Source organism: Anser cygnoides, chromosome 38, assembly GCF_040182565.1.
Source record: "Anser cygnoides isolate HZ-2024a breed goose chromosome 38, Taihu_goose_T2T_genome, whole genome shotgun sequence".
NCBI lineage: Eukaryota > Metazoa > Chordata > Aves > Anseriformes > Anatidae > Anser > Anser cygnoides.
The window spans coordinates 145847-159702 of NC_089910.1; the positions used below are offsets into that span (position 1 = coordinate 145847).

Here is a 13856-nt window from a genome sequence, read left to right on the forward strand (position 1 = left end):
AACATAGGTGCAAGGGGTCTATGTCCAAGCCTGATACATGGACTCCTCATCCCGGTGGTGATGTTCAAGGAAGAGGAGCACTCTTTTGTCTTTACCCTGCAAGGCAGTGCATAGCAGCTGTCCCAGTTCATGTCTTTTCTACCTCCTGTAGCCACTGCCAATGGAGGACAGTCACCTTGAAGGACTATGTCATGCTCTTCTGATCCATGCAGAGGTTTCAGATACCCAGAAGTATCGGAAATAGCCCCAGAAACCAACATCCAGGTTAACCCATCCATTTTTATTCACAGACTGTCATCCACATCGTATTTCTCCTCCAGCCGGAGTTCACCCTTCCCACATCATTGTTTTGCCAAGGACCCCCCTGTACAGTGGGCTGCATCAGCTCAGTACTTTGGCAACTTGATTGTACACGTTTGTGGTGGTTTTACTCGGGTGAGCAGCCGAGCTCCACCACAACCGCTCACTCACTCCCCCTCCTCAAAGAGGAATGGGGAGCAAATACAATGAAAAGGGCTCAAGGGTTGAGATAAGGACAGGGAGATCACGCAGTAATTATTGTGACGGGCAAAACAGACTCAGCATAGGGAGATAGTAAGATTTATTGCCTATTACTAACAAGCTAGAGAAGTGAGAAACAAAGGAAAGAAACCAAAAGCACCTTCCCCCCCATCCACCTTCTTCCACCTCCTCCCCCCGAGCAGCGAAGGGGAACGGGGGAATGGGGGTTATGGTCAGTCTATAGCGCTTCTTCTCCGCTGCTCCTTCTCGGTCACTCTCGTCCCCTGGGCTGTGGGGTCCCTTCCACGGGATGCAGTCCTTGCTGAACTGATCCGGCGTGGGCTTCCCACAGGCAGCAGCTCTTCAAGAACTGCTCCAGGTATGAGTCCGTACCACGGGGTCCATCACTCAGGAGCAAATTGCTCCAACCTGGATCCCCCACGGTCAGCAGCTCCTGCCAGGTCACCTGCTCCTGCGTGGGCTCCTCTCCACGGGCAGCAGGTCCGGCCCGGAATCTGCTCTGGCAGGGGTCTTCCACAGGCCGCAGCCTCCTTCAGTGCAGGTCCACCTGCTCCACCGTGGTCTCCTCCACGGGCTGCAGGGTGGAACCCTGCTCCACCGTGGTAGTCCATGGACTGCAGGGGGACAGCCTGCTTCACCATGGTCCTCACCACAGGCCACAGGGGACTTCTGCTCCGGCGCCTGGAGCACCTCTCCCCCTCCTTCTTCACTGACCTTGGCGACTGCAAGGCTGTTCCTCACTCCTCTCACTCTCCCAGCTGCTGTGTGGCACAGCATTTTTTTTTTTTCGTTGTCTTAAATATGCTCTCACAGAGGCGCAAAACAACATCAGTTATTGGCTCAGCTCTGGTCAGCAGTGGGGCCCTTACCTAACATGGGGCGGCTTCTAGATCCTTCTCACAGAAGCCACCCCTATGGCCCCCTGCTACCAAAACCTTGCCACGTAAACCCACTACAATGTTGCATCTGGGCCATGTCCATGGTGAGTGAGGATGGACAGAAGTTCCTTTCCTCTTCTTGCCTCCCACAAGGCTGTCTCATCTGGAGAAAATATCAGCTGATGAGCTAGTGCCTTCAGAAAAATTTGACTCTCCAGAAACCTTCAGAGAAGTATCCCCATCAGTCAAAGATTTCATGCAGCGAAGATCTGCATAGGTTGTGTTTGCTGGAATTTGGGATGCAGACAGTCCTATAATTGTGATCCCTGGTGAACTAAAGCAGCCCTGTGTTTCAATTCTCTTCTCCTGTGATGAGGAAGGATGTAGGCAGCTGGCACTGAGCAAACCAGAATCTTTGTAAGGAAGCCTCAGAAACCTGGGGTACAAAAAGGATTAAAAGCTTTATTTAATCACCCCTGGAGATTTTATTTCACTTAATTGCTTTGATTAAGGTACTCATTCATGGTGCCAATTTATTCCTTCAATGTGAGAATGTTGTTTGATATGTTACACCAAGGGTATATGATACTCTTCAATATACTAGAAATATAGAGAAATTTGTTATATATATTCTTTAGAGGCCTTGACATGATAGCATGCAATATATATATATAACTACAAACTTTTTAATAAACTTTTATAGCTATAATTTTTGTTCTTCTTGTTGTTTTTATACACATAAAGGATTTCATTTGTCATGTTCTGTTCTTTGATATTCCTCATCACACAAGGGAAGAGCTACTAATATCATCTACCTGGACTTCTGTAAAGCCTTTGACGTGGTTTCCTGCAACATTCCTACCACTTCCCTGAGGAACGTGGTTTTGAAGGATTTACTGTTATTTGGACAAAAGATAGAAACATCCAACAAGTTGCAGTCAACAGCTTATGGTCCAAGTAGAAATCAGTAAGGAGTGTCTGTGTTGAGACCTATACATTAATATCTTCATTAACAAAGTGGAGAGTAAGTGTAAGTACGCCCTAAGCTAGCTTGCTGATGACACCAAGCTGAGTGGTGCAGTTGGTATGCCAGTGGGAGGGGATGTCATTCAGAAGAACCTGGAAAGATTGGAGAGGTGGGCCTGTGTCAACCTCCTGAAGTTCAACAAGGAGAAGTGCAAGGTGCTGCACCTGGGTCAGGGAAATAAAAACTATCATTATGGTTTGGGGGATGAATGGATTGAGAACAGCCGTGCTGAGAAGTACATGGGTGTATTGGTGTTTGAACACTTGGACGTGAGCTGGCAGGGTGCGCTTGAAGCCCAGAAAACCAAACATATCATGGGCTGCATGAAAAGAAGAGGGAACAGCAGGTCGAGGCAGGTGATCCCCCCTCAACTCTGCTCTTGTGAGACCCCACCTGCCTTGCTGCATCCTGTTCTGGGGCCCCCCGTGCAAGAAAGACATAGACCTTTTAGAGTGGCTACAGTGGAGGGCAATGATCAGAGGGAAGAAATAGCTCTCCTACAAAAAAAGGCTGTGAGTGATGCAGTTGTTCAACCTGGAGAAGAGAAGGCTTCAGACAAACTTATTGATTCCTTTCAGTGTTTCAAGGGAGCTTATGAGAATGACAGGGGTTGTATTTATTTATTTATTATTATTATTTTTTTAATCATGGCCCAGAGTGACAGGACAAGTTTGGAAAAGTCTGGTGTCAGGAGAAATGATGCAAGTCCTAGGGGATCAATGAGAGAAATGGTGTGAGGTTGGGAAGTGAGCAGCAAGGTTGCCTGTACAGCGTCAAACTTCTACCTGTCCAGACCTCCTTGAGAGACTCTTAGGGCTTTCTGTGTCTTAATAAGCCCCAAGGTGTAGTTGGTGACAATTTTATCACCTTCAGCTCCTGAGAGCAGACTGATGAAATCTCTCAGAAAACCCGTCAGAAGCCAAAGTCCAAAGTTCTTCAAAGCACTGATTGGTCCCACTGAGGGTATTACTGACAAAGCCCCATGGACTCCTTAGGGCAGGTAATTGGAGGCCATGATTACAGGTAGGCCAAGGCCCTGTGCAGGTGGTTCTGAGGCTAAGAAAATCTTGTGTTTGTTTCATATAGCAGAAAGGTGAAGTCCTGCTGCCAGGCCTGGGCAGAGAGCTCCTGTCCTCATATGGGACTCTGGGCTCTTCCGCAGGCAGTGGGATGTGGGGTATGCAGTGACAAGTGAAAGACAATGGTTTGATATCTGGCCTCCGTCACGAGGTGCAAAGAGGAGATGAGGCCCCAGTTGTACTGTCTTGTTACAGTACAATGTCTCCTCACCGGCCTTGGTGGCAGAGAGCTGCTGTAGCCAAAGGGACAAGACCTTTGTTTTCTTGGCTAACTCTCTCCTTGCCAGTGCCCTTGTCCATCTCCACCGCTGGCTGTCCTATGATGTCCCACACCTGTCCCTGTTTCCCTGCAGGCTGCAAACATCCATCTTGCTTTCCTACCTTGCTCTAAGCTTGGCATTTCCATAGCTTCATTGATATCTCTACCTCCCTAGTGTTTCTCTCACATGCTGTTTCCAACTAACAAGAAAAGCTCCATCATCTTTCAAACTATCCTTCACAGAGGCACGCTAAATCATCCTTCTTGTTTCCTGTCATCTGACTAGACAGAAAGAACTTCACCATGATCTTCCAAGCCATGTGTCCTTCCTGCTGGCCTTTCAGCTCTTCAGAAAGACATAACTAAGCCACATGCCTGCTGTTCCCCAGTCATGTACTCAGGCACAAGACACTTGACAACCCACAGCCAAGGCTGCTACTGCGTGGGCCGTTCAGGTACTTGGGCAGAAGGCATCACACAAGCACCATGCCACCCAGGTGCCTTCTGCTGGCCTGTGAGAGATGCTGGGAGATGTGAGCCTACAAGCCCATCTGCCAGCCAGGAGGTGAGGGATGAACTGGCAGACACTTCAGAAAGATGGGACCTCCCAGTGCCTTGCCCAGCCATGCTCCTGCTGCTGGCCTATCAGCTCCAGAGGCAGAAGTTACCTCACAGTCCCCACCAAAACCATATCTTTCCTACTGGATTCACAGTTTCTTATGCACAATCAACACCTTATAGGAACGTACCTACCGGGCAGCCTCCTTAACGCCCAACACCCACCAGATAAAAGCAGGTTGTTGTTTTATTTTTTTTTTAATTGTTTTCATCCTACAAGGCCATGCATCTCCTGATGGCCTTTCAGCTTCTCTGATGGGCAGGAGAGCGCGTTCTGCAACCTCTATTTGGTAGTAGAGCAGAAATGACCTCAAAATAAATAATCATGCCATCTTCATGTCAGAGCGTTATCAGTTCCTTCTGCACTACTAAAATGACACACGCATACACCAGCCATGTGCCTGAAGGGGGCCTATCAGGCCCTCAGGCAGAAGTGCCCTGACACCCACCTGTAGAGCCATGGGCCTCCTGCTGCCTCCTGAGATCCTGAGGCACAGCTGACCTCAGCAGAGCATTCCCACCCATCACCTCCTTGAGTCCTGTGACCTGACCAGATCCATGTCACCTCACCTGCCTCCTCCAAGACCGAGTGACGGCCGCAGGACCTCTCAAGCCCTTCTCAGCCTCATGGGGTCAAGCCACTTCAGTTTTGTGATAAGAGTGCAGGAATGAGGGATTTGAGGATTAGGAGTTCTTTTTGCATTCCATGTTTACAGATCAGACAGAGTCGTAGAGGGAGGCTTTCGTGTTCTGTTTTGGGTGGCCAGTCAGTGTTTAGTGTAAGGGCTAGATTTTTGGTTAGATTTTTTGTTTGTTTATTTGTTTTTATGGTGTTTTACTGGGTGAGGGCTAGTGTTAAGGCTGGCAACCTAATGCTAGTGATTAAAGGCTAGGGATTAGTGAGAGTTAAGACTAACGGTTACAGGTAACATGGCTGGGGTTTGACTTCAAGGTAGGATTTGAGGATGGGGACTAGAGCAATGGATTCCTTCCAGGGTGACGGATAGTATTAGGAGTAGCTGTATGTTTTAAGGTTATTGGTTAGAAATATTAGCAGGACATAACATGAAGATTTTCCCAGTGAGTGTTGCAGAAGCAGCAGCCTTACCTGAACCTCTCTCACCTCCACCTAAGCTTTTCTTTCTCTTAGCAAAGCCCCTCTTCTCTGTCCCAAATCTCTCACTGTTATTCACCCAGCTTTCCCCTGGCCTCAACTAATGTGTCACCCTGTTGGGGGCAGCTTTCTGATGGCCTTTATGACCTCAGAGGCTCTGCCTCCCTGCTGTTGGCCAGCCAGGTGCTGGGACAGAAGTGACCTCACAGCCAGCATCCAAAGGGCTACAAGGAGCTGTTGTGCTCAGGAGTCCTCTTCCCAGCCCCCCCAGGAGCAGTGGGTGCAGGGAATGCCCTGCACAATCCCTCAGGTACTCTGCCTGCCAACCAGCTCATGCTTCAGAAGGTCTCCCACACGTCCTGACTCACATTTCCCCATGCAGCCTTTAGCAACTCCAGGGCATCCTGAAGGAAATGCCCACTGCTGTGTGGAAAAGTGAATTAAGAACCGAATACATATTTTAGGAGAATGTTGAGAACTCTTCAGAGAAGGAGTTGCTGTGAAAGTCATGATGACTAACATTGGTCATATCCATATCCAGTGAACAAGAGCCCAGCCCAGACTGCTCTGTGGTTCCCCCCGGCCTCTCCCAGGAGGCCGGCCCAGCCCAGCCCCTCCCCAGCTCTCCACACCTCCCTGTCCTCTCCCCAACCCAGCCCAGCCCAGCAATGCAGCCCAGGCTGGGATGGCCCCAAAGCAGCAAATGGAGAAGTGAAGGAGTGGAGGTCAGTGGCAGTGTCTCTGCTGCTGCCATCTGCAAATTACCTCACCTCTGCACCTGCTCCTTGTGGAAGGGACACACAAGGCTCACTGAGTCAAACTTATTTCCAATGTCAGGAGATGTTTTGGGCTGATTCACTCGAGACAGTTTATGAAATTTCATCAGAGGTGTAATAACTACTTCAGAAGACTGTTTTCCCGATGCCTTGTGCTTTCCTTGGAGCTGTAGAGCTCTCCTTTGACTGTTCCCAGCCAGATTTAGTACTTTATCTCTGGGTTGCTCCACCTTGGACATGCTCGTGCACTGTGGGTGGGCTCCATGCCCTGCTGACTCTCTGACACACACTGTCCCTGCCAATCCCCTGGCCTCTCCTGACAGCTCCTGCTTCCTTCCAGAAAGAAGCCCGCCTGCCATCAGCCCAGTTGCATGCTGTGGACACAGGCTGGTGAAGTCACGATATCCATGGGTGCAGGGCAACAGCAGGCAATTCCAGAATCAACCCTCCCTGACTAAATCCTGATCCTGGGACTCTAATCTCATCCCCATGAGCCCACAGAGAAACAAGCAAAGCAAGGAGCCTCCTTTGAGTCCATCCATTTGAAATATCCATGAGACCAGCTCTGGGAGAAGAGCTGAGCCTTCAGGCACTGCCCTCAGCACATCCCCGTTTATGCTGGAGATGCTGGTACAGAGCCAGCTGTGTTAGAGAAGTGCCCCTGGCCTGTCCCTGCCTGTGGACACAGGACTGCCACACAGCAGCACGGTGAGCAAGCGACAAGAGCAATCAGCCCTCACAGCAACACAAGGACTCTGAAGGAGAACATAAGAAGTGAAACGGAGAGCAGCTCGGGAAAGACCAATCTCTGGGGCTCCCTGGCATTGCTGCTGTGCCAGGATTCTTTTTCCCTCCGCCTCTGTATACAGCCAAGAGCCCCTGCAGCTCTACCACAGGTCTCTGAGGAAGGATCTCAGGCAAGCAAGTCACTGCAGGCATCTTTCTTATATTTAAATACAAAGAGAGCCTGCTTCTTCATTTGCACCAAGCTTCTGAGTCAAACAAAACAGAAAAACTTTTAAATAGAAGGGGATGAAGAAAAAACATACTTTGGAGAAAACACTACTGGAAGAAAATAAAGAAGAAATACACACACACCCCAAAAATAAAATAAAATAAAATAAAATAAAATAAAATAAAATAAAATAAAATAAAATAAAATAAAATAAAATAAAATAAAATAAAATAAAATAAAATAAAATAAAATAAAATAAAATAAAATAAAAACAAAATCTGGACTTATAATGAGTTACATTAAGATTAATATGCAGAAGATAATACGCAATTTATTTGTTCTGAAAATCATCCAGTCATCAATTTCCACACTGCATCCTTGAGCTCCTGGTTCCTCATGCTGTAGATGAGGGGGTTCACTGATGGAGGTACCACCGAGTACAGAACTGCCAACAAAATATTCAGGGATGAGGAGGACATGGAGGGAGGCTTCAGGTAGGCAAATATGTCAGTGATGATGAACAGAGAGACCACGGCCAGGTGAGGGAGGCATGTGGAAAAGGCTTTGTGCCGTCCACGCTGTGAGGGGATCCTCAGCACGGACCTGAAGATCTGCACGTAGGACACCACAAGGAAAACAAAACAGCCAGATGCTAAAACAGCACTAACCACAAGAAGCCCAGCTTCTCTGAGGTAGGCATCTGAGCAGGAGAGCTTGAGGATCTGGGGAATTTCACAGAAGAACTGGTCCAGGGCATTGCCTTGGCAGAGGGGGAGGGAAAAGGTATTGGCAGTGTGCAGCACAGCATAGAGAAAAGAACTGCCCCAGGCAGCTGCTGCCATGGTGACACAAGTTCTGCTGTCCATTATTGTCCCGTAGTGCAGGAGTTTGCAGATGGCAACATAGCGGTCATAAGCCATGACGGTGAGAATATAAAACTCTGCTGCTACAAACATAACAAAGAAGAAGACCTGGGTAGTGCAACCTGCATAGGAGATGGTCCTGGTGTCCCAGAGGGAATTGGCCATGGCTTTGGGGACAATGGTTGAGATGGAGCCCAGGTCGAGGAGGGCGAGGTTGAGGAGGAAGAAGTACATGGGGGTGTGGAGGCGGTGGTCGCAGGCAACGGCTGTGAGGATGAGGCCGTTGCCCAGGAGGGCAGCTAGGTAGATGGCCAGGAAGAGCCCGAAGTGCAGGAGCTGCAGCTTGCGCGTGTCTGCGAATGGCAGGAGGAGGAACTCGTTGGGGAAGCTGCTGTTGGACATTTGCTGCCTCAGGGCATAGTTGGCTGTCCATGGTGGGAAAGACAGGGAAAAGTTAGAGAGACATCTCTGAGCTAAACCAATATGTATTCTGTTTTATCAAAACCTCCTCAGCAAGACAGACTCCTACTTCCCTTTGAGGAAGATGTTCTTTTGCCTCGAGTTTCCCGTTTTACTTCCTAAGGGTACATAGGAACCAGAGAGATCTTCTCTGGGCTCATCCAGAATCAGTACTGCCCTAGACCAGCTGCTAAATACCACTGGGGATAGATCTCAGGTGCCCACTGGCCAGAGGCATCTGCCTATTTTGGGTGCTGAGCAGGACATCCAACAAACCTTCAGGAAAAAACGAAGGTGTTGTTGGTGTTGTATGCAGGCTAAAGAGCGTAGAGTAAAAATGTGAGGTTCCTCACAGACCTACAGATCCCTTTGAGTGTAATGGTCTAACAGCCTCAGTGACTGACACAACCTGACAACTCCATTAGCATTCCCCTGACTGCTATTCAGGGCAGGAAAGCGAAAGCAGAGACCCCAGATGGTGCCTTCCCTGCAGGTAATGCAGGAGTTGGCCTTCTCTGTCAAGAATCACACCCAGACTTATCTTGTGGGTGCTGTGGAGCTGTGAGCTGCCTACACCAGGCAGCAGCCTCTGGGCACCAGCAGGACCCTGCCCTGCCCTGCCCTGATGCGGAGGATCCTTCCACCACAGCTTCTCCCCACAGTGACCTGGGCAGCTCCCTGGGCAGGCTGAGTGCTGAGCCTGGCAGGCGGCAGAGGCCCTGCCCCGGCACACAGCCCCTGGGTCACAGCAGGGACCCTGCTCTGCACCACAGCCCTGGCCACCCCTGCCTGCACCCCAGCTGCACAGCCTGCAGCTGGCCCCATGAGGAGGAACCTTCATGTCCTGTCCTTCTGACAGCTTTAGCAGGTAATCCCTGCTCTGGAGGTTTTCATTTCTCTACAGCAGAGAAAGCAGAGTCCTCCTGAAAGATCCCAAAGGCTGTGGGATTTGCCTGCAAATCCGAATATGGCACCAGGAACAACAGCTGCCCTGCCCTGCAGCCAGAGACTTACCCTGTTCAGGGCTGGGAAGATTTCTCCCGCAGTGAGCTCTCAGCAGTCCCCCTCCACACTGCCTTTAATATCTCCCTCCCTTCTCTCAGCCGCCCTTGTCCCCTGCACGCAGTGCCCCCAGCCCTGCTGCGCTGTGCAGAGGAGCTGCTCCTGGGCACAGCTGTCTCTCTACAGTGCTGCCCGCTTGCCAGGAGCTCCCATTGGGCCCGGGAACCCGGCCCAGCTCAGCAGCACAGGGAGCTCTTGACAAGTCCCTGGGCCTCCAGGGGAATGGACTTTGAAACAGACTGAAGCAATCACTGATTGTCCTTTTGTCAGCTACGGAGAGACACCTACTTCCAGTGTTATCTTTTCTCCTAGTTCAAAGAAAGAGTTCGTTATGAGAATCATCTTTTCCTGTGCTGTTAGAGAGGACCCCCACAAATTGCCAGGCAGGTGCATCCCATCTCTTCCAGGCACTTGTTATCCAGGGGGAAGAAAGATTTCACAGCAACTGAAATCCTTCTGTCTACACCAACTGCATTACCAATTGTTGGCCTGCAGGCTCATACAGTCATGGATTCTCCTCATCTTTCTCCTGTTTTTCTGTTAAGACGGCGGGGTGTGGGGTGGTGGGGATTGGGGGGTTGTCAGGGAGGTAGAGAAGGGGGAAGCAGACCTCACCAGTTACACTGATTAATGATCACAGAATCACAGAATCATCTAGGTTGGAAGAGACCTCCAAGATCACCTAGTCCAACCTATGACCTAACACTGACAAGTCCTCCACTAAACCATATCTCTAAGCTCTATATCTGAACATCTTTTAAAGACCTCCAGGGATGGTGACTCCACCACCTCCCTGGGCAGCCCATTCCAATACCTAACAACCCTTTCAGTAAAGCAGTTCTTCCTAATATCCAACCTAAACCTCCCCTGGCACAGCTTTTGCCCATTCCCCCTCATCCTGTCACCAGGCACATGGGAGAATAGACCAACCCCCACCTCGCTACGGCCTCCTTTAAGGTATCTGTAGAGTGTGACAAGGTCGCCCCTGAGCCTCCTCTTCTCCAGACTGAACAATCCCAACTCCCTCAGCTGCTCTCGTAAGACTTCTTCTCCAGACCCGTCACCAGCTTTGTTTCCCTTCTCTGGACTTGCTCGAGCACTTCAATGTCCTTCTTGCAGCGAGGGGCCCAAAACTGAACACAGTACTCAAGGGGTGGCCTCACCAGAGCCAAGTACAGGGGGACAATCACTTCCCTAGTCCTGCTGGCCACACTGTTTCTGATACAAGCCAGGATGCTGTTGGCCTTCTTGGCCACCTGAGCACACTGCTGGCTCATATTCAGCCGACTACCAATACTCCCAGATTCTTCTCTGCCAGGCAGCTTTCCAACCACTCATCCCCCAGCCTGTAGCGCTGCTTGGGGTTGTTGTGCCTCAAGTGCAGGACCCAGAACTTGGCCTTTTTGAACTTCATACAGTTGGCCTCAGCCCATCGGTCCAGCCTATGCAGATCCTCCTGCAGAGCCTTCCTACCCTCGAGCAGATCAACATATGCACCTAACTTGGTGTCGTCTTCAAACTTACTGAGGGTGCACTCGATCCCCTCATCCAGTTCATCGATAAAGATATTAAAGAGAACTGGCACTAATACTGAGCCCTGGGGGACTCCACTAGTGACCGGCCTCCAACTGGATTTGACTCCATTCACCACGGCTCTTTGGGCCCGGCTACCGAGCCAGTTTCTAACCCAATGAAGTATACACCAGTCCAAGCCAAGAACAGGCAGTTTCTTGAGGAGAATGCTGTGGGAAAGGGTGTCAAAAGCCTTACTGAAGTCAAGGTAGACCACATCCACAGCCTTTCCCTCATCCACTAAGCGCGTCACTTTGTCATAGAAGGAGATCAGGTTCGTCAAGCAGGACCTACCTTTCATAAACCCATGCTGACTGGGCCTGATCGCCTGGTTTCCCTGCAAGTGCCACGTGATGTCACCCAAGATAACCTGTTCCATGAGCTTCCCTGGCACTGAGGTCAAACTAACAGGTCTATATTTTCCCAGGTCTACCCTCCAGTCCTTCTTGTAGATGGGCATGACATTTGCTAGCCGCCAGTCAACTGGGACCTCCCCTGATAGCCAGGAATGCTGATAAAAGATTGAAAGCGGCTTGGCCAGCTCTTCAGCCACTTCTCTCAGCACCCTCGGGTGGATTCCATCCAGCCCCATCAACTTGTGTACATCTAAGTGCTGTAGCAGGTCACCAACCATTTCCTCGTGGATTGTGAGGGCCACATTCTGCTCCCCATCCCCTTCCACCAGCGCAGGGTACTGGGTATTCAGAGAACAACTGCTCTTTCTCCTAAAGACTGAGGCAAAGAAGACATTAAACACCTCAGCCTTCTCCTCATCTCTTGTCACTAAGTTTCCCACCGCATCCTGTCAAGGATGGAGATTCTCCTTAGTCCTCCTTTTTGTGTTTATGTATTTATAAAAACATTTTCTGTTGCCTTTAACAGCAGTAGCCAGACTGAGCTCCAGATGAGCTTTGGCCTTTCTAATTTTGTCCCTACACATCCTTACAACATCCTTATAATCCTTCTGAATGGCCTGCCCCCTTTTCCAAAGATCATAAACCCTCTTTTTTTCCCTAAGCTCTAGCCACAGCTCTCTGATCAGCCAGGCCGGTCTTCTTCCACACCCTCTCGTCTCTGGGCATGTGGGGACAGTCTGCTCCTGAACCTTTAAGATTTCCTTCTTGAGGAGTGCCCAGCCTTGCTGGACTCCTCTGCCCTTCAGAACTGCCTCCCAAGGCACTCTGCCAACCGGCGTCCTGAACAGCTTGAAGTCTGCTCTCCGGAAGTCGAAGACAGCAGTTTTATTGGTCCCCCTCCTGACTTCGCCAAGAATAGAGAATTCTACCATTTCGTGAAGACTTGTTCTCCCGAACCCTCAACAGCTTCATTGCCCTTCTCTGGACTCGCTCGAGCACCTTGATGTCCCTCTTGTAGTGAGGGGCCTAAAACTGAACACAGTACTCGAGGGGCGGCCTCACCAGAGCCGAGTACAGAGGGACAATCACTTCCCTAGTCCTGCTGGCCACACTGTTTCTGATACAAGCCAGGACGCTGTTGGCCTTCTTGGCCACCTGAGCACACTGCTGGCTCATATTCAGTCGACTATCAACCAATACTCCCAGGTCCTTCTCTGCCAGGCAGCTTTCCAACCACTCATCTCCCAGCCTGTAGCACTGCTTGGGGTTGTTGTGCGCCAAGTGCAAGACCCAGAACTTGGCCTTGTTGAACTTCACGCAGTTGGCCTCAGCCCATTGGTCCAGCCTATGCAGATCCTCCTGCAGAACCTTCCTACCCTCAAGCAGATCGACACACGCACCTAACTTGGTGTCATCCGCAAACTTACTGAGGGTGCACTCAATCCCCTCATCCAGATCATCGATAAAGATATTAAAGAGAACTGGCCCTAATACTGAGCCCTGGAGGACTCCATTAGTGACCGGCCTCCAACTGCTGGTCACTAGTGGAGTCCTTCATTCACCACAACACTTTGGGGCCAGCTACCCAGCCAGTTTCTAACCCAATGAAGCGTACACCAGTCCAAGCCATGAGCAACAAATTTCTTCAAGAGAATGCTGTGGGAAACGGTGTCAAAAGCCTTACTGAAATCAAGGTAGACCACATCCACAGCCTTTTCCTCATCCAATAAGCGCGTAACTTGGTCATAGAAGGAGATCAGGTATATTAAGCAGGACCTGCCTTTCATAAACCCATGCTGACTGGGCCTGATCGCCTGGTTGCCCTGCAAGTGCCGCCTGATGATACCCTAGATAACCTGTTCCATGAGCTTCTCTGGTACTCAAGTCAAACTAAGAGGCCTATAGTTTCCCAGGTCCACCCTCCAGCCCTTCTTGTAGATTGGCATCACATTTGCTAGCCGCCAGTTGACTGGGACCTCCCCTGATAGCCAGGACTGCCGATAAATGATGGAAAGTGGCTTGCTCAGCTCTTCTGCCAATTCTCTCAGTACCCTTGGGTGGCTTCCATCCATCCCCACAGATTTGCATACATGTAAGTGCCGAAGCAGGTCGCCTCGTGGATCATGAGGGCCACATTCTGCTCCCCATCCCCTTCCACCAGCTCAGGGGGCTGGGTAGCCAGAGAACAACTGCTCTTTCTCCTAAAGACTGAGGCAAAGAAGACATTAAACACCTCAGCCTTCTCCTCATCTCTTGTCACTAAGTTTCCCACCGCATCCTGTCAAGGATGGAGATTCTCCTTAGTCCTCCTTTCTG

The 13856-nt window shown here is 50.1% G+C and overlaps 1 protein-coding gene across 1 annotated transcript; it reads right to left on the reverse strand.

The window, feature by feature from the left end:
* Positions 1-7575: 7575 nt before the first annotated feature.
* Positions 7576-8826, reverse strand: LOC136788500 (olfactory receptor 14C36-like). The gene has a single exon (XM_066987054.1). The coding sequence runs from the start codon at positions 8491-8493 to the stop codon at positions 7576-7578; it is 918 nt and encodes a 305-aa protein (XP_066843155.1). The 5' UTR covers positions 8494-8826.
* Positions 8827-13856: the final 5030 nt, after the last annotated feature.

Excerpts from the sequence above, each read along its gene's own strand:
- LOC136788500 (XM_066987054.1), bottom strand. The coding sequence starts at position 8,493 with ATGTCCAACAGCAGCTTCCCCAACGAGTTCCTCCTCCTGCCATTCGCA.